Genomic DNA, 21,392 nt, shown 5'->3' on the forward strand with positions numbered 1-21,392 from the left:
TTTTCAACCGCAAGCATCATCAACGTTATTAAATCATCTGCTGTTTTACTAACGCCGTTTTCATTCAACAAATTTTTCAAATACGATGTTGTATATCTCATTTTATTATACCAAGATTTTTTTTAAGTCAATTCAAAAATCATGATTCTTTAGAATACTCACCAATGACTGGTCTTGTGTTTTTTATTGCTTTCACAAGCTCATCCTTTTTCATTTCCGAGTAACCCTTTATCGCATGGCTTTTACCTAATTCACGCAATTCTTTTACCGTTTTGTTTTCCATTTTTATTCAGATTAAAAACTAATAAACAGCGGTCATGTTGGTTCCGTCTGAAACAAATTTAAGCAATTTATCAGAGATCACCACTGCAAAAATAACGGTATTTGCAATAGTTGAAGTTCGAAATTTAAGGTTTACCACTAATTCAGCTGTTTCCGACGCCACTCTTTCTTTTTGCTTGCTGATATCCACAAAGAACAACGGATATAATTTTATATATTCAAGCAAGGTTAACCCTGATTGACAAACAAGATCATTTGTGCCGTAATATTTTTCATCAAAAGAGAACGCATCTGAATAAGCCATGACCACTCTCTTTTCTCCAAAATTCAAGTCGTAATTGTAATTTGGATACTTTATTCCATTAACAGTCACGTAAAAATTGCTAACATCACAATGGTCAAATAGCGATGGATTAACTGTTTGACTGGAATTTCTGTTTGTCTGAAGTCCGAACAAGATAAATCTTGGAATGCTTTTGTCAGTGACTCTTCCAAGCGACCAGGTAAATTCTGTTTGCCCGGCTGGAATAAGCTGTCTTTCACATTTGTTTGATTTATAAGCCACTTGAATGGGGATTTTTTGAGCTATTAAATTCATGAAATCAGTCTTTTTCGAAATATCCAATTCAACGCGAGGCATATAAAGTCTGAATTTTTTAAGGTTGATCATTCCTGCACTAACACTTTCCGCTCTACAAATTGCACCATCGCATTCTTTCTTTGTAAAGGTGATGGTATGTCTAAACCCATAAACAACTTTGTCATAGGTTTCGCAAAATCCAAAAATGTGCTTCAACGGAATTTTAAACGAAAAAGCTCCAACGGATGTAGTGTCTGCAAACAAGTGGTCTCGTCTAACATTGAATCCTGAATTTCCAACAAGATTTGACGTATCCATATACCACATCTGTTTTAATCCATCAGCAAACTGAAATCCATAAGGATATTTCATCAATCCAAGTATGGTGGTGGCTGGACCTGGATACATCACTCTTTCCACTTGCTCTCCCGACAAGTCATAAGTCACATCATTAAACAAATACATCAAAGCGTTGTTCACCAGTGTAATGTTGTCTTTAGCATCGTAAAAGGTTCCATCGCTCTTTTTCAACACTCCTTCAATAAGAATGTAAGCCTCTGATGGTACTGTTTGAATCGATTGGCAGTCAATCTCAAAAGTAATCGTGCCTGAAGAATTTAAATCGAGATTGGTTGGAAGGTACTCAAAAAAATCAACTTTTTCAATACCAATATCATACTCTGGGTTCTCAGTAACTCTTAATCGCTCAGTACTTATCATTTTTTATATAATAAAAAAAATTATTTAATTCATTTAAATATCTCTCATTGCAAGACATTGCAAGTTTATAACAAGTCATCGCAACAGAATGCTATCTTCATACTATTTTCATGCCCTGCCCCATTTTCACCAGGTCTTGGATTCGAATCGCGTTCTTTTTAGACATTTTCTTACTTTGAATAGATGAACCAGTCTTTAATTTCTCAATGGTCTTTTTACCTTTGTCAATAGCTACATCTCTAGCAGTGGAAATGGCTGAAAGGGCTAACTCTGTCCCAGCAGATTTTGCAGCTGTAATCGCTTCTTGTCCAATTTTGCTTGTTGCAGCATTTTTAAGCAAATTCACTGCTGCTTTTGACACACTTGATGCAGCTGCTCTTTTTATGAAATTTTTAATCATGTCTACAATACCACCTCCTCCAACAACGTTCTTTTTCACATATCTTCTTTTGTTCACAATGAGCATTTTTTTAAATAAAACAATCTTTTTAAATAATTTTATCAATAGTCCTCATTAACGATTTATATTCCTCTTTATTAATCTCCCCTTGTCTCAACAGTTCATCGCAAATAGCAACAGCCTCATTTCTTGATCCTGTATTCCCAGCATGCCAAGCAGCAATACTCAATTCAAGCTTTTCCACCAACGCATTAGGATCACCTGGAAGAATAATAACACCACGACCTTTTATACCCTTTTCAATACGCATCATTTTTTCCCAAATAGGAGCAATAAGTTGTTGATACTTTGGTCTTCTTGATGATTTCGGTTTATGCGGTTGCGAATCAGATCTTATAGCATCACTATCCATTAAAATTTTTTCATAATTTTGCAAATCTTCATCGGTATAGCTCTTTGGTATTGTTAATTCACTCATCAGCTCCCAAAGACCTTTTGTTCCTTCATACTTTTCTCCTCCGACAACGATATCATCTCCATCTATTTCAACCTCCATTTTTCCAATATACATTTTATCTCCAACTTTGTTCACTTCGAAAGGCCTTTTCTTTTTTTGATCGACTGACAGGCTCTTGATCATCTTTTCATTGCTCTCGATGATAGGTTTAAATAGCTTGCTCACATCAGCTTGAAAATTCGTATCTGAAATGTTGTCATTCACGCTGTTCTGATAAATCCTCTTTCGTCTGTCATTAACTTCTTTCACAATTTCATCCCTTTTATTCTGGTCTTGTATTTTAAAGAAAAACATCTTTTTAAAATACGTAGAAAAAAAACATAAATTGGTTTTACGATTATGTTGATCCTTTTTAAAATACGTGGAAAAAAAACATAAATTGGTTTTTACGACTACGTTGATCCTTTTTTAAACAAATTGTTAAACGTTTGAATCGCGTCTTCTCGACCTTTTTGGATCAAGTTTTCTTTAGTAACTTCATCTATTCCCTTTTTGGTTTTGGTTCGTATTTCCACCGTCAAGGATTTAAATTTTTGAAGCTCCCCAAGAATCAATTGAAACTCTGAATCGCTTATTTTTCCGTCTATCAACGCTTTGGAAATGTGCTCGCTGATGGTGTTCAATTTCGACTCAGCCAACACTTTGATCTTCTCATGCTTTTCCGCTTTTAATACCATCTTTTTATTCACTTGACCTCCAACAATCGATAAAAACCCCATGCCAATAGCCACACCTTCACACGCAATCGCTACTGGACTGGCAATAATCGTAGACAAAAGCCCTATTCCAGTCGCACCTAGTGCTATACATAATCCTTGCATCACATTGTCCACATTCGAAATGATTCTAAACACGCGATGGTACTTTTTGCTTAGATGAACTCTTTTTGCTTTTTCACTCTCTATCTCTTTTTGTATCTCGCTTATTTTCTGAAGCCGGTAACTATGTCCTTCTTCTATAGGAGCTGATGGAAGAACTGGATAAAGTTTTTCATTCAATATTTCCATTTTTATTAAGCGAAAAAAACTATTTTAAATCAATGTAACTAATCTTACAAAGTTTTTCTCCTTTTTTAACAATCACGTCCTGTTTGCTGTTACTATTCACGTCCATAATAACATCATCTACAGACTCTGAAATAATAACTTCGTTTTTTCTATAATTCAATTGATCAGTAATTTTATTCATTAATGTTATCACTGCAACACCTTTCTCCAAATTCAACCCAATGGATAAAGCTACCATTGTATGTGAGAGAGCAGCAAATTTAATGTCTTTCTGGGCAAAAATCTCATATTGTTCGTTAACGTTGAAATAAGGTGGATGATCTAACGTTTTCGTAGACACAATAATGTTGTTTGGTCTTCTTTCCTCCAACTCTCTAACCCTCTCTTCCAAAATTTTTAATTGCAAATCCAAACTATGAACTTCTGCTGAGGCAACATTTCTAAAAAACTTGTGAGGAGCATGCATTTTAACATATATAAAAACTTTTTTAATATAAAAAATATGGAAGTGATGAAACTGTCGTGTAAAATTGGGAAAACCAAAAGAAACAACAGCAAGCTTTTACCGAGAAGCATTCGAGGAATCATCGTTGGAAAGTCTGGATATGGTAAAACAACGTTGCTGCTCAATCTACTTCTCAGACCGGGATGGCTAGATTACAATCATTTACAAGTGTTTGGAAAATCCCTTTTCCAACCCGAATACAAAATACTCAAAAGGTCTTTCGAAAATAAACTTCCTAAAAAGGATATTGTTGATTTGTTAACGGATGATGTACAAGACGAAATGGAAAAATTGAATTTAATCCATGAAGATGTTATTAACAACCTTTCAAAAAAATATTCCAACAATGATGATATGGAGTGTCAATTTTTTGAAACAGCGGACGATGTGCCTGAACCTGAATCCTTAGACTCAACCAAAAATAATTTGATGATCTTTGACGATTTGCAATTAACTAATCAAAACAAGTGCGAAAAATATTACATCCGAGGAAGACACTCTAACGTCGACTGCTTTTACCTCGCTCAAAACTATTTCGAGATTCCAAGACATACCATCAGAGAAAATGCTAACTTTATTTGTCTCTTTAAACAAGATCAAAAAAGCGTTAATCACATTTATCAAGATCACGTTTCCTGCGATATGAAAATAGAAGAGTTTAAAGCCTTTTGCAATCATTGCTGGAATGAACCTCACGGATTTGCCGTTATTGATCTCTCTTCTAAAAAGAACGAGGGAAAGTACCGAAGTGGGTTTGATGATTTTTTATTTTTCTAAAACAATTTAAAAAATAATTTTTATTTAAAAAATGTCAGGTATAATCATTGATGTAGATGGAAAATCAAGTGTTATCACCACTGAATTTTTAGATAAAATCGTTTTTAACGAAGGAAAAAGTTATGAAATGGCTTTTCTCGGTCTTGAGACTTACAACAGCATTCCAAATGTAAACAGTAAAAACAATTCTTTCAAATACAGCATGAACAATGGAGCTAATTGGGAGAACATTATCATTCCATCAGGAAGCTATGACATTAAAGACATCAATGAGTATTTGCAAAAGTCTATTTTTAACACAATAAAAACAGCTCAACGTGGAAGTTATATTATTGCAAATAAAATTAATTACTCTCCAAACAACCTTCAAATTGGAATCAATCTTAATACTTTAAAATCAACCATTAAACTTGGTTTGAATTATTTGATTGACTTTAACGTGGAGAACAGCATCTCTTCAGTTTTAGGGTTTACTAAAAGAAAATTAAATTCCAATTCCGAATACGAGTCGGATAATATCGTTAGAATTTCAAGCATTAACACCATCAGAATCGTTGACAACGTGATCGGATCATCCTATATTAATGGAACCCAATTAAATTGCATTTACTCGTTTTATCCAAATGTTAGTCCAGGCTATAAAATCATCGAGAGACCAATGCATTTGATTTATCTTCCTGTTAAACTGTTTGAAATTTCAACAATGGTTACTCGCATCATTGATCAGAATGGAGATTTGGTTGATTTTCGTGGAGAGGATATTACAATACGATATCATATTCGAGAAGTGAAATAAATAATTTTTAATACATAAAAAATGAGCAATTATCAAAATATCAAAATTAATATCTCGCAGAGCCAATCTGATAAAATTAAAAAAGCCATTCAAGACAAAACCGATACTAGCATTAAGCTTTCTCATCAAGACTTGAACGGTAAACATGTTCTAGCTATCACTAATGTGCAATTGAACAAAATTACAAAAGCGTATGAAGCTGGTAAAGGAGTCACTCTTAAATTGAGCAGAAAACAATTATCATACAACTCAACCATTGAAGGCGGATTTATCGGAGCTCTTTTACCATTATTAGGTATGTTAGGCAGCACTCTTGCTACAAGAGTAGTTCCTGCTCTAGCCACCGGATTGTTAGCAGGTGTAGGTTCATCTGCCGGCTCTGCTATGGTTGATAAAATTGCAGGAAGAGGTATCGTTTACTTGAAAAAGAATGGAAATGGAATGAAGATAAAAACTTTAGGTGGAGAAGGATTGTTTATCACCCCATGGACTAAAAATGTTCACGGTGATGGACTCTTCATTAAAACTGGAAAAGGTTATCAATCTGTTGGAGCTGGTTTATTACTCGGACCTAACTCACCCTTTAATAGTATACCCTTTTTAGGTGCTATTCTATGAAAATCGCTTGTTAAAAAATTCGGATAAACTTTTTAAGAAAATAAAAAAAATGATCGACTTTCAATGGATTGACGTAGAAGGAATTGTTTTACCTAATGTAGCTTTAACTAACTTTCAATTGATAAAGGCTGCTAAACAGTTAAAATTAAAAAACTTTCAAGGCGTGTTTGTCAGGGATGAGTTACCAAAAAAGCCAAGAAAAAAAGAATGTGGTATTGTGAATACGGGCGATTCAAGCACTGGTGGGTTTCATTGGGTGTGTTGGTTTAAAGACGGTGACAAAAAGTATAGTTTTGATTCTTACGCTCAGCCTCCTCTTGTCGAACTTGTCGATTATTTGAAAAGTCTGGTTTATTATAACAGCGAGAGAGTTCAGTTTGGTGATACGTCTTATTGTGGTCACTTGTGTCTTTACGTCTTGAAAAAATTACAGGAAGGGGATGACTTTCAAGAAGTTATCAATACCTTGTGGTGACTGCTTAATGAATAAGATGGAAAAGCTTGCAACCATGAACGCCTTCCGATCACATGAACATAACATTTACACCGAAGAAATCAACAAAGTCGCTCTCAGCGCTAACGACGACAAAAGACACATCTTACAAGACGGAATTCATACCCTAGCCATTGGACACTACAAACTAAAACCGTGCTTTACATTTATGGATTATGATAAACTCTTTGGTCTAGAATAAATTACGAAAAAGATACAGTTTTATACTTCTTTGCAGGTTCCGGCATGATATTAACAATGAGATGGAAATCTAATAACATTTTTACATTTTAAAAACACAACACCATCTTGAATTCCTTAAGTATGGAAAAGTATCAATGAGCCAGAATCCGCATATTGTAGTAGTTTTGTAGAATATTAGCATCAAAGGTATAGCCTTTGCGTTTTATTAGCGAATGACTATTTTGAATGACCAGTATATTCTAACATTCTTATTATTAACACGAAATATATTAAAATATATTGATGCCGATAGTTAAATTTTGAAAGAAAAACTTAAAAAACCAAGCTTTAGAACGGTTTCTTTTCTACGTGAAATTTTAATTAATTATAAGTATATGCAGTCCTATTCCAGTAGCGTAGCTTCAGAAAATTCGCCTCTTCCGCTGAAATGTAATTTAGGGCCACTTAAGTTATCCCATTTGTAAAAGCAATACCGCTTTTTTACTTTTTCATTAATGCATCAAAAAGATTTACATAAAATAAATAAATAAATACTAAAGTTTTACATCAAAGGATCTTTAAGAAATTAAAACACTGTCATTTTCAATTTTACCAAATTTATAAATAATTTCCATTACTTCCATTTCATGTGCAGTTTTTACCATATTAAAGAGGATTTGAAAGATCAAAATAATTTGTGGTTTGATTTAAATTCAAGCGTTCTGCGGTTGTAAAAGGTTCAGCGGAAGACAGAATAGAAAGGGTCTTATTGCCTCTGTTCAACTTGATGCTATAGCGTAATATTTTTAAATGATTGTCAAAACACTTTAGGCATAGAATAAATAAGCTATTCATTTTAAAAAATCTAAGAGCTTTAATATTTTATTAGAAAAATATGTTAAATTAGCAAAGCTGGTTTTAATTTGGAATTCATTTGTAAAGTCATCTTCATATTTAATTTATTACTTTATTAGTTGAATTCTTTGACTTTGATAGTTCGACAGACATTTTTATATTACTTTTTTAATTTTTTTTCTTATGGTACTGGTCAACTTTTTCTTCATGATTAAAAAAATAAATTTATTAATAAATACAAAATTAATTTGAATTAAAGTAGTGAAGCAAATAGTTTTTTTTCATTTTGTTCTCCCGCATATGTTTTTTTGGTTGAAAGCTCATCGCTCGCTTAATGAATTTATAATATAATTATATTGAAAAAAAGTCTAATGCAACTCACACAAAATATATTGCAGTAAATCAATAACTTTCTGAAACATTTTTGTTGCGGAAAATGATGTCGCTCTTCTACTCAAACTAATAGTGCTTACTTTGATCCCTGCGACAACTCATAGTACTCTCTTTAATCCCAACTCTTTTAAAAGTCTGTTTTTTTAAATGAGAAAATTATTTTTAATGTTATTTTGCAAATACAATTTTGTTTAAGGTCATTTCTTTTTAATAACATTTTAAATATTTCTCACAAGAGTGATGGTGCAGATTCAATTATTCTCTCTACTTATAGATGTTATCATTTGTTTATTTGCAAAAATGACGCAGGAGGTTTTAACAAACTTAATTGTCTGGAGTTTTTTAATCTTAATCCACTTACAATGCCGGTTTTCAACGTCAATGATACCTGTACATTGTTGGTTCTTTTTGTTTGAATTCTAGAATTCAAAAGCCAAGAAATTATGTTATAGTAAGTCAGTTAGAGAAATTGTAAATAAACTGCTAATTCTTTTTTGTGAAATCATTTATATGTCAAATACCGAATAAGGATCATTTTTTATATTATTTTAGATATGTTAGATTGAATAGTTTAGACTCAGAACATCATTTAAAACGACTTACTGAACCATGTTTAAAACTTCATTTAAAGTGGACTTATTTGAAACGTTCAAAACTTCGCCTAAAGTGGACTTATTTTAAACATGTTTGAAACCGCGCTTAAAGTGGACTTAAATATACATGCTAAGTATAGCTTGAAAAACGAGTTTAAAAACCTCTTTAATATACTTTACAGAGAAACATCTTTTAAATAAACTCAGTAAATAATTTCTTTTGATTAAAAATAGACAACTTTACGAAATTTTTTTTCTGAACAAAACCTATGCATTAACGACCTCATTAATAGCATTTTTTATCATATATCTTTAGGAATTGAGATTTAATAATCTTTATAAGTTCTATTAGTATCAGGTGTATGATGTTTCATGAAAGAAAAAAAATTTTATTAAATAATTTTAAATTTTATCCATTTAAACGCTTCTCAAAATGTAAATCCACTTTAAGCGATGTTTTGTACAATGACTAAATATACATGGGGAAAAAAGCGAATGCTGAAACTCAAAATTATGTTATTAAAGCTAAACCTTCTATCCGCCAATTTTCGAATAAATCATATTCTAATTAGAAAACTGGTTATTGACTTCTTAATAACAATAGCTTTGTCTAAAAATTTCTCTAAAACGTAAAGTGGCCTTTAAAAAGTCCACTTTAAGCTAAATTTTTACTACTTAGAAGGCCACTTTAAGTTGATCTAACAATATATATATATATATATATATATATATATATATATATATATATATATATATATATATATATATATATATATATATATATATATATATATATATAGATATATATATATTGGGTTGGGGAATATATTTGTAGCGTTTTTATATTTTATTTTATTTTACAACGATTTGTTTCTGTTTGACAAAGTGTAAATATTCATTCGATAGAGCTCTTTCTGCTCTACAAAACTGTCCTAATTGTCTTTTGGAATAATAACATTTTTTGTTACTTTTAAGGCTTAAAATGGAATATCCAGGAGGTAAAAAACAACATTTTCGACACCTACTTTTCTTCGCTTTTCATCTAGGCCAAAAATCTGCTGAAGCAACCCGGGACATTTGCAACGTATACGTATACGGTGTCATAGGTGAGTCCACTGCACGAAAATGGTTTGCAAAGTTTAAAAATGGCGATTTTGACGTCGACGACACACCTCGCAGCGGGAGACCTTCTGACTTCGACGAAGAGCGCCTCAAAGCACTTTTAAAGGAGGACGGTCACCAAACAAGTCGTGAATTGGCCGAAAAAATGAACTGTGATCATAAAACGATTCTCAACCATCTTCATTCAATGGGATTTGCTGAAAAATTGGGAGGCTGAGTACCTCACGAGTTGAGCGAAGTAAACAAAGAAAATCGCCTTCAGATTGCTTCTCAACATCTCGCCCGCCATCGAGCAACACGTGGTCATAAACAGCGCTTTTTGTATCGAATCGTCACGGGAGATGAGAAATGGTGTCTATCATGGCCTTCTATAATAACAGGCCTTGACATCACGCAAAAAAGTTGTTTGACTGAAGGCCGATTTATAATACTCCTTTTACATTTTGATTTTTTACTTTAAGCGAAGTCTGCATTGCGCCTTTTTTTTGTAATTTATGAAATTCTATTGGTTAATAAGTTATATAAAGCAACTTTAGGACGTAACAGCTAACTGTAAACTGTAATAACAAACAGTTTATAAGTAGGCACCGCCGATTCGGTTCGTAAAATCCGCAAAAAGCCAATCCGACTTATTTTGCGGATTAAAATAGTCAGTTCGTAAAAATTTTTCGGATTAATAATCCGAAAACTAATTTACGAACCACTAGCGAATTTTTTTTTTGCGGATTCACTTCGCTGTTCGGATTATCAATCCGAAAAATTTTTACAAATCAATTTAACTTTTATTCGTTTAGCGAATTATACGAATCGCGTTCCGTTCGCGTCACCATTAAATGGTGTGGTCCAAAAAAATTACGTTTTTATTATGTGCGCGTCCTATAAATAGTGGATTTCTTTTTTATTTTCAATCAGTTCTATTTGGAAATCTTAACATACAACAATTCGTTCAACAGATCAAGTCTACTATTCTTCACCTACATTTATTACGGTAAGCCATTATTATATTAATTTGATTTAAAAGTTAAGAATATTTCAAACTGAATTTTTGCGGTTTTTTTTTTTTTTTTTTTGTGGATCGAATTCCTTTGCGAATTATTTCGCTTTGCGGATTGCTTCAATTAGTGGATTGGTCCGATAAAATTTATATTGTAATATTTCTTCTACTTAAATATTAACAGAAATAAAAATAGAAATAGAGATAAAAACTAGTTTGAAAAATTGTTACGCTCATTTCAATAATTAAGGCAAATAATTAGTTCTTTTATTGAAAACTTTATGCATGCCTCTAAAATATCATTTATTGTTAAGACGAATATTAAGGAAAATTTTCAAATAACTTAATAAATAATTAGTTCTTTTTCGGAAACTGTTTGTATGCATCAAAAACTATCACGTTTTATTAAGGCAAATATTAAGGAAATATTGAGCCAAATATTTCAATAAAAAGTCAGTAAATCGAAAATGTGATTTGATCCGTGTTTTCGAATTTTTAATCCGAAAAGTAATCCTTATTAACAATCTGATCCGTTTTTGTGGATTTTAAATTCAATAAATAATCCGAAATATTCGTCCGATCCGATATGGCAAACTCAATCCGATTCGTTTCTTTTTTTTTTTTTCATTTCACTTTTTTTTTCTTTTCAGATGCCTAAGCTGTCTAATATTTGGGAATTCTTCAACAATGTGGAGGAAAACAAGGCAAAATGCAAGGCCTGTGGCAAAATATACTTAATCAATAAAAGCACCACAAGTCCTTTAAGGAACCATTTGAAAAGAGTCCACTTGAATTTATATAAACAATTAGAAAGGAAAGACAAGCAAAAATCAACAATACCAGACATTTTTGATGAGCTTGCCTCTGAAGACTCAGATTTTGAACAAACACAAGAAAGAGGAAAAAAGAGGAGATGTCCACAGACACAAAAAGATACACCAGTATCGCCACAGCCTGGACCAAGTGGAACTTGTGGCACTTCCAACACACAGACACTGCAAGGCAGAAAACAGGCTACCAAACCTGAATGGGAAGTTACTGACATCAATCAAATAAGAACTGTTGTTGACATTACTAAATGGGTGATTGAGGACACTCAACCATTTTCTATTGTAGAAACTGACGCATTCACCCGGATGATGAGAACTGCAACCAACGGTCAATTCAGAGCCATTACAGCAAAGAATATATCTACAAAATACATTCCTCTCCTTTTTAAATTCATCAAGGAACAAGTAAAAAACATTTTCAATTCAGACAAGTCAAATCTTGATGGAGTGGCCTTTACATCCGACGTGTGGACCACTGATCACACCAATTTGTCTTTCATGAGCCTTACACTCCACTATATAGATTCAAAGTTCCAATTAAAGCGCTTCTTGGTAGAAATGTCCTACTTCCCCGAACAACATACTGCCGACAATATTGCCAAGAAGCTCAATGAATCTATCAACAAACTGGAACTTGATTTTGAGTCAAAACCTGGATAACAGTCGACGGTGCAGCTAATGTCTAAGCAGGTGTTAGGAAATCAATTGGGGTTCAAAGTGCAATTTGGTGTGTCGACCACCGTCTAAATCTAGTTGTCAGTGGTGCTGTCGATGATAAAAGATGTCCAAAATGGTCAATTCTCAACCACAAAATAACAAAATTAGTAGGTCACTTCAACCAGTCCTCTCAAAAAGCTATGACTTTAGTTAATGCTGCCAAAGCCTTAAAAAACTCCAGAACAAAGTTAGTACAGAGATGCCCCACAAGATGGAACTCTGACCTCCATCAAATGGAGTCTGTGGTGGATCTTCTTCCGGCGATGCATTCTTTAAAGAATCCGAACCCTACTGTTTCTGGAGGTTGTAAGTTGACAGATCTTTTACCAACAGATGATGAAGTGGAATCTATTCAATCTGTCATCCGGCTTCTGAGAGGCTTTTCAGAATTCTCTGAGAAATGCAGCAGTGAAAAGAATGTTAGCATCTGTTCCGTTATTAATTGCCTATACAACATCAGAGGAAGATTAGCAAGGGAGATGATCAAGCCAAAAACCGAGGTGTCATCAGAGCTTGCTCACTACTTCAATGAAGATTTAAACAAAAGATTCGAAAAGGGAGTTGATGAATATTGAATTCTCTATAGCTCATTTTTTAGATCCTAACAGCAAGGGCATGTGCTTTGTGGATGAGGGGGAAAAATTTGAAGTAGTCAAAACTGCAGTAAAAAAAGCTATGGAAGAACTGTCAAAAAAAGAAATTTTGGCTAGCCAAAGCACTCCTTCCCCTTCAATGTTGGATGATGAAGATGACGACGACTTTGATTTCACTGAACAACTGAGGAAGAAAGTGTTTGGTGCAGGTTACATTAATCCTGGAGGTGAAACAAGCACCAAGAAAGCCATTTCTACTGAAATTGAGGGGTATTTGAATTCAAAACCAGTTCCAGCAAATACAAATGTACTGGAATTCTTAGAGACCGCCGATTCGTTACTGTTTATCGGTTTGCGGATTGTGCACCGAATTATCTATGCTAAACGGTTCAAACTACTTACGGATTGATTTGATCCGAAAATAATTTATCGGAAAATAATTCGTTAAAATTTTTTCGGATTATTTTTTCGGATTGCAATCCGATTCGATACTTTCGGATCGGATTGCAATTCGAAAAATTTTTTTCGAATTGGAATCCGAACCGATATTATTTTTACGGATTTATACGGATTCAGAATAAAAAAAGCTTTCGAATTAAAATTCATTTTTATTTATTTATAATATTCAAATATACAATGAAACGAAATGATTTCCTTGTTAAGAAATAAAAAAAAGTCAAAATCACACTGAAAGTTAATCATTTTCCAAATTCATTTCCTGGCCACACAATGTCTTGAATTTTACTGAGTTGCTTAGTGTTTTCTTTCATATATACCAACATCTCAACCTTTGAGATTGAAAGATTGGTTCTTCTAGAGCTGTATATATTCCCTGCTGTTGAGAAAACTCTTTCAGATGTTGATGATGCAGCAGGTATACAGAGGTTTTTTCTGGCCAGCCTTGACATTATTGGGTAAATATACTGGTTTTGTTTCCAGAATTCCAGTACATTTGTATTTGCTGGAACTGGTTTTGAATTCAAATACCCCTCAATTTCAGTAGAAATGGCTTTCTTGGTGCTTGTTTCACCTCCAGGATTAATGTAACCTGCACCAAACACTTTCTTCCTCAGTTGTTCAGTGAAATCAAAGTCGTCGTCATCTTCATCATCCAACATTGAAGGGGAAGGAGTGCTTTGGCTAGCCAAAATTTCTTTTTTTGACAGTTCTTCCATAGCTTTTTTTACTGCAGTTTTGACTACTTCAAATTTTTCCCCCTCATCCACAAAGCACATGCCCTTGCTGTTAGGATCTAAAAAATGAGCTATAGAGAATTCAATATTCATCAACTCCCTTTTCGAATCTTTTGTTTAAATCTTCATTGAAGTAGTGAGCAAGCTCTGATGACACCTCGGTTTTTGGCTTGATCATCTCCCTTGCTAATCTTCCTCTGATGTTGTATAGGCAATTAATAACGGAACAGATGCTAACATTCTTTTCACTGCTGCATTTCTCAGAGAATTCTGAAAAGCCTCTCAGAAGCCGGATGACAGATTGAATAGATTCCACTTCATCATCTGTTGGTAAAAGATCTGTCAACTTACAACCTCCAGAAACAGTAGGGTTCGGATTCTTTAAAGAATGCATCGCCGGAAGAAGATCCACCACAGACTCCATTTGATGGAGGTCAGAGTTCCATCTTGTGGGGCATCTCTGTACTAACTTTGTTCTGGAGTTTTTTAAGGCTTTGGCAGCATTAACTAAAGTCATAGCTTTTTGAGAGGACTGGTTGAAGTGACCTACTAATTTTGTTATTTTGTGGTTGAGAATTGACCATTTTGGACATCTTTTATCATCGACAGCACCACTGACAACTAGATTTAGACGGTGGTCGACACACCAAATTGCACTTTGAACCCCAATTGATTTCCTAACACCTGCTTAGACATTAGCTGCACCGTCGACTGTTATCCAGGTTTTGACTCAAAATCAAGTTCCAGTTTGTTGATAGATTCATTGAGCTTCTTGGCAATATTGTCGGCAGTATGTTGTTCGGGGAAGTAGGACATTTCTACCAAGAAGCGCTTTAATTGGAACTTTGAATCTATATAGTGGAGTGTAAGGCTCATGAAAGACAAATTGGTGTGATCAGTGGTCCACACGTCGGATGTAAAGGCCACTCCATCAAGATTTGACTTGTCTGAATTGAAAATGTTTTTTACTTGTTCCTTGATGAATTTAAAAAGGAGAGGAATGTATTTTGTAGATATATTCTTTGCTGTAATGGCTCTGAATTGACCGTTGGTTGCAGTTCTCATCATCCGGGTGAATGCGTCAGTTTCTACAATAGAAAATGGTTGAGTGTCCTCAATCACCCATTTAGTAATGTCAACAACAGTTCTTATTTGATTGATGTCAGTAACTTCCCATTCAGGTTTGGTAGCCTGTTTTCTGCCTTGCAGTGTCTGTGTGTTGGAAGTGCCACAAGTTCCACTTGGTCCAGGCTGTGGCGATACTGGTGTATCTTTTTGTGTCTGTGGACATCTCCTCTTTTTTCCTCTTTCTTGTGTTTGTTCAAAATCTGAGTCTTCAGAGGCAAGCTCATCAAAAATGTCTGGTATTGTTGATTTTTGCTTGTCTTTCCTTTCTAATTGTTTATATAAATTCAAGTGGACTCTTTTCAAATGGTTCCTTAAAGGACTTGTGGTGCTTTTATTGATTAAGTATATTTTGCCACAGGCCTTGCATTTTGCCTTGTTTTCCTCCACATTGTTGAAGAATTCCCAAATATTAGACAGCTTAGGCATCTGAAAAGAAAAAAAAAGTGAAATGAAAAAAAAAAAAAGAAACGAATCGGATTGAGTTTGCCATATCGGATCGGACGAATATTTCGGATTATTTATTGAATTTAAAATCCACAAAAACGGATCAGATTGTTAATAAGGATTACTTTTCGGATTAAAAATTCGAAAACACGGATCAAATCACATTTTCGATTTACTGACTTTTTATTGAAATATTTGGCTCAATATTTCCTTAATATTTGCCTTAATAAAACGTGATAGTTTTTGATGCATACAAACAGTTTCCGAAAAAGAACTAATTATTTATTAAGTTATTTGAAAATTTTCCTTAATATTCGTCTTAACAATAAATGATATTTTAGAGGCATGCATAAAGTTTTCAATAAAAGAACTAATTATTTGCCTTAATTATTGAAATGAGCGTAACAATTTTTCAAACTAGTTTTTATCTCTATTTCTATTTTTATTTCTGTTAATATTTAAGTAGAAGAAATATTACAATATAAATTTTATCGGACCAATCCACTAATTGAAGCAATCCGCAAAGCGAAATAATTCGCAAAGGAATTCGATCCACAAAAAAAAAAAAAAAAAAACCGCAAAAATTCAGTTTGAAATATTCTTAACTTTTAAATCAAATTAATATAATAATGGCTTACCGTAATAAATGTAGGTGAAGAATAGTAGACTTGATCTGTTGAACGAATTGTTGTATGTTAAGATTTCCAAATAGAACTGATTGAAAATAAAAAAGAAATCCACTATTTATAGGACGCGCACATAATAAAAACGTAATTTTTTTGGACCACACCATTTAATGGTGACGCGAACGGAACGCGATTCGTATAATTCGCTAAACGAATAAAAGTTAAATTGATTTGTAAAAATTTTTCGGATTGATAATCCGAACAGCGAAGTGAATCCGCAAAAAAAAAATTCGCTAGTGGTTCGTAAATTAGTTTTCGGATTATTAATCCGAAAAATTTTTACGAACTGACTATTTTAATCCGCAAAATAAGTCGGATTGGCTTTTTGCGGATTTTACGAACCGAATCGGCGGTGCCTAGGAATTCTGGAAACAAAACCAGTATATTTACCCAATAATGTCAAGGCTGGCCAGAAAAAACCTCTGTATACCTGCTGCATCATCAACATCTGAAAGAGTTTTCTCAACAGCAGGGAATATATACAGCTCTAGAAGAACCAATCTTTCAATCTCAAAGGTTGAGATGTTGGTATATATGAAAGAAAACACTAAGCAACTCAGTAAAATTCAAGACATTGTGTGGCCAGGAAATGAATTTGGAAAATGATTAACTTTCAGTGTGATTTTGACTTTTTTTTATTTCTTAACAAGGAAATCATTTCGTTTCATTGTATATTTGAATATTATAAATAAATAAAAATGAATTTTAATTCGAAAGCTTTTTTTATTCTGAATCCGTATAAATCCGTAAAAATAATATCGGTTCGGATTCCAATTCGAAAAAAATTTTTCGAATTGCAATCCGATCCGAAAGTATCGAATCGGATTGCAATCCGAAAAAATAATCCGAAAAAATTTTAACGAATTATTTTCCGATAAATTATTTTCGGATCAAATCAATCCGTAAGTAGTTTGAACCGTTTAGCATAGATAATTCGGTGCACAATCCGCAAACCGATAAACAGTAACGAATCGGCGGTCTCTATTTATAAGGTTGTATTAATATTGTCGAATTAATAAGTTATTTTACCAGTTTAAAAAATGCCTTTAAAATGTTGTGTACCGCTCTGCAAGTCGAACTATCACTCAACTGAAACGAAAATCTCGATTTATAAGTTTCCAAAGGATCCAGAGGAAAGGAAAAGATGGAGTGATGCAATCCCAAGAGCAAATTTTATTGTCACTGACTACACAGCAGTATGTCGACTGCATTGGCCAGATGATGCACCTTTTGTAACTAAATATGGAAAACAACGACCGTTAAACTCACCATCTATCTTTAAAAAAATACCATCAAGTTGTTTACCAACACCACCAAACAAAGCACGAAAAACCATGGCAGCAAGCGGATTTCGAAATGTTTTACCAGATGAGTTAAATGTCTTTCTAAAAGATGATACACTTGTATTTGATGATATTCAATCTATGTTCATTAATAGCAATGATTGTATTGTTTTTCAGCTCAATGAAAAAAGTTTACACATACAGTCAAAAATTTTCAAACTTGGTGTTCCTTTATTTCTTATGGAAATTTTTGATGATTTTTCGTTTGTTGCTTATCACAATGGCACCACTTGTAATATTTCATCTTTAACTACAAACAGGTTAACATTAATAAAAACAAAATCTGCTTTATTTGAAGCAATTAGATTTTTAAAGTCTAAAGAAAGTTCTCACCAGTCTAATGTTCTATTTGAGCACCTTAGTGCCATGAGAAAGGTTAATGTAGGTGAAATTTTATATACCCCAGATATTATATGTAGGGCATATGAATATTTTGCAATGCGACGAAGTTTGTATGACCGTTTGTGCATTGACTACAAGTTGCCAAGTATTCGAACTCTAACACGGCTGACCTCAAAAATTAGCTCAATGGATGACTTAAACTTCATAAACAGTATTCTTATGAATACAGATCCAATGAAAAGAACTTGTATTCTTTTAATTGATGAAGTATATGTTAAAGCTTCACTTCTTTATCAAAGAGGTACTTTGTTTGGTCATGCAGTAAATCACCCTGAAAAGTTGGCTACAACAATTTTATCATTTATGATAAAATGTCTTTTTGGAGGTCCAGAATTTATATGTAGAGCTCAACCTGTTGCAACTCTTTCAGCTGAATTTCAATTTGCACAATGTCAACCAATTGTTGATACAATAAATAATATTGATAATGGTAGGGCATTAGCAATAATAACTGATGGTAACCGAATAAATCAGCGATTTTTTAAAACATTTAAAACAGTTGAAAGTAAAACATGGTTATCAACATCAGGTACATTTTTATTATATGATTATGTGCATCTTTTAAAATCTATACGAAACAATTGGTTAACAGAAAAGACTGGTCAGCTTCAATTTTTGCATAATGGAGCACTTTTCTTGGCTAAGTGGAGTGATTTAGAAATGTTATATAAAGCTGAGTGCAATAGTCTTTTTAAACTTTCTAGACTTACAGCTAAATCAGTTTATCCAAAACCAATAGAGAGACAGTCTGTAAAGTTGTGTTTGTGTGTTTTTTGTGAAGAAACAGTTGCTGCTTTTAGAACACACCCAGACATTGAAAATAAAGCTTTTGAAAGTACTGCCATATTTATAGAAAAAGTTATTTCTTTTTGGAGTGTTGTCAATGTCAAAGTACCTGGTGCTAGCATTCGCTTTAGAAATGAATTGTGTGGTGAAATCCACTCAGTTGATGATCCACAGTTACAAATACTACATGAAACTGCTGAACTGTCAAATTTTATGAAGCCTTCTGGTAAACGAGTCAAACAGCTTTCACAAGATACCAGTATAGCAATTGCACATACATGCTATGGCTTAATTGATTTAGTGAAAACGTTGTTAAGTAATGGAGCCAAATATGTTTTGTTAGGTTGGTTTTCAACAGATCCAATTGAAAAAGCTTTTTCTAAGCTTCGACAGGGATCAGGAGGGACCTATTTTGTAAATGCTAAATCTGTAATTGAAAAAATACATATTCAACATACCAAATTGTCTTTAAAACTAGATATTGTTGTAGATGGCATTGATGGTCATACTTGTGACATATGTTGCAGAGATACTTCTACTGATGAAAAAGAATTGCTGGATAATTTGCATAATCTTGAAAGCTCAGTTAATCAGTCAACATTAATAGCTATAGTTTACATGGCTGGCTATGTGCAAAAAAGTGAAATAAAAATTTATGATGATACAACAAATTATTATTACAAATATGGAAATTATCTGAATAGTCTAAACAGGGGTGGACTTCAAATCCCTACTGATACTCTTGTCCAATGGTCATTATTTTGCTTTCTATTTTTTCAAGGTGCCACTGGGCCTTTTTGCAGGACTTTTTGTATTACTCAGTTTCAGTTTATAGCAGCTAAGTATGGACTTAAAATAACAAAAAAGCAATGCAGAGTATATTCCAATATTTTGCTAAAGAATCATGCACTTATCACCACTCCTAGTAGTAACAGAGAGTCAAGGATGAAAATACTGAAGTTATCGTAATTTTTGTGAATTTTTAGTTTTAAATTTTTAAAATTTTTTTGTTACACTTTTTATCTTCTTTTTTTTTAAAGCTTATATATGTATATACACACACACACACACACACACACACACACACACACACACACACACACACACACACACACACACACACACACACACACACACACAACACACATAAAAAGATTGTTTTTGTTGGATGGATTTTTTGTTGATCATTTTCATCGTTATATTTAAGTTTTTAGTTATCCATACTTTTTGTTAATTACAGAATTGTATTTAAAGAAAATAATTACCAACGGGTTTTATTTTTGTTTATGTTTTTAGTCTTCAAATCGTGTTAATTATAACATTGTTATTATTCTGGCAACGCGAAATACCGTAAAATATATCGATTTTTGAACTGCTGTTATTTTTTCTCTAATAATTTTATTTTTGTTAGAAATTTATATGAGAAAACAACCACTCTAACATTAATTTGCCTTTATAAAACGTGTATCAATTTAAGTAACAAAATTTTTAATCGGCCTTCAGTTTTTGCGGCCTCTTGCGCGATGTCAAGGCCTGTTATTATAGATGGCCATGGTGTCTATACATTAATATGAAGCAAAGGAAGGAATGGGTGGCACCAGGAGATAGGCCAAAGCCCAGAGTCAAGCGTGACCTTCATCCAAAGAAGATCATGGTATGTGTTTGGTGGGACTGGGAGGGCATGGTGCACTGGGAAATCCTCGATAGGAATGTCACGATCACCAAGAAGCTCTACATAGCCCAGCTACGCCGCGTAAATGAAGCTATTCAACTGAAAAGACCTCATCGACAAGGCCAAACCATACTCCTTCACTACAACGCCAGACCCCATGTTGCACAAATCGTCAAAGCCACACTCCAAGAGCTCGAATGGGAGGTCTTTCAGCATCCGCCGTATTCTCCGGATCTGGCACCCACAGATTACCATCTTTTCCGATCTCTGTCGAACCATATGAGGGGCGTTACCTTCGATAATGAAGAGGACCTTAAAAACTGGGTCAGTAACTTCTTCAATACTAGACCGGGCGATTTTTGGCGGAAAGGCATCGACAAATTGGTCGAGAGGTGGGAGGAGGTCGTAAACAGCGATGGCGAATACATAATCGATAATATAACAATAATATATATATATATATATATATATATATATATATATATATATATATATATATATATATATATATATATATATACATATATATATATATATCGTCAGCTCGGAATACAAGTGTCGTATTCGACATTTTTGAAAAAAATGACTTATATATGCGAACTATCTATTTTTTGTGGACTTATTTTAGAAAAAATTATCCGATAGCTCAATTAAATTTTTTTCCAATATAGTTCAGTAGATCATTTGTCGTAAATGAACTTTTTATACGAGACGCTCGAGGTACATTTGTTGTAGTTAGCGTAGATCAATAGTAGCCTTCTAT

The 21,392-nt window shown here is 33.3% G+C and overlaps 3 protein-coding genes and 2 long non-coding RNA genes across 5 annotated transcripts in view; 3 read left to right on the forward strand and 2 right to left on the reverse strand.

The window, feature by feature from the left end:
• LOC149881100 (uncharacterized) overlaps window positions 1-21,392 on the reverse strand; it is a 70,831-nt gene that overhangs the window by 33,368 nt on the left and 16,071 nt on the right. The window lies entirely within an intron of this gene.
• Window positions 9,544-21,392, forward strand: part of LOC149881103 (uncharacterized) — a 37,710-nt gene continuing 25,861 nt past the window's right edge. The window contains exon 1 of the long non-coding RNA XR_016445668.1: window positions 9,544-9,825. This is a non-coding gene — a long non-coding RNA (uncharacterized LOC149881103). The remainder of the gene's footprint in view (window positions 9,826-21,392) is intronic.
• Window positions 10,532-12,325, forward strand: LOC149881104 (uncharacterized). Its single transcript, XM_090068942.1, has 2 exons — window positions 10,532-10,829; window positions 11,486-12,325. The coding sequence occupies exon 2, from the start codon at window positions 11,486-11,488 to the stop codon at window positions 12,323-12,325; it is 840 nt and encodes a 279-aa protein (XP_089925068.1). The 5' UTR covers window positions 10,532-10,829.
• On the reverse strand, window positions 14,883-16,693 carry LOC149881105 (uncharacterized). The gene is made up of 2 exons (XM_090068941.1): window positions 16,379-16,693; window positions 14,883-15,722 (listed from the first exon to the last, which is right to left on the reverse strand). The coding sequence occupies exon 2, from the start codon at window positions 15,720-15,722 to the stop codon at window positions 14,883-14,885; it is 840 nt and encodes a 279-aa protein (XP_089925067.1). The 5' UTR covers window positions 16,379-16,693.
• On the forward strand, window positions 16,799-20,234 carry LOC149881106 (uncharacterized). Its single transcript, XM_090069379.1, has one exon. The coding sequence runs from the start codon at window positions 17,467-17,469 to the stop codon at window positions 19,924-19,926; it is 2,460 nt and encodes an 819-aa protein (XP_089925505.1). The 5' UTR covers window positions 16,799-17,466; the 3' UTR covers window positions 19,927-20,234.

This window comes from Hydra viridissima, unplaced genomic scaffold (genome assembly GCF_058129835.1).
Source record: "Hydra viridissima isolate aposymbiotic clone 2 unplaced genomic scaffold, HvirCarnegie_v1 scaffold_12, whole genome shotgun sequence".
In the NCBI taxonomy this organism is placed as follows: domain Eukaryota; kingdom Metazoa; phylum Cnidaria; class Hydrozoa; order Anthoathecata; family Hydridae; genus Hydra; species Hydra viridissima.

What these genes read in the sequence shown, in the direction of transcription:
- LOC149881106 (XM_090069379.1), top strand. Translation starts at nt 17,467, where the DNA reads ATGCCTTTAAAATGTTGTGTACCGCTCTGCAAGTCGAACTATCACTCA.
- LOC149881105 (XM_090068941.1), bottom strand. Translation starts at nt 15,722, where the DNA reads ATGCCTAAGCTGTCTAATATTTGGGAATTCTTCAACAATGTGGAGGAA.
- LOC149881104 (XM_090068942.1), top strand. Translation starts at nt 11,486, where the DNA reads ATGCCTAAGCTGTCTAATATTTGGGAATTCTTCAACAATGTGGAGGAA.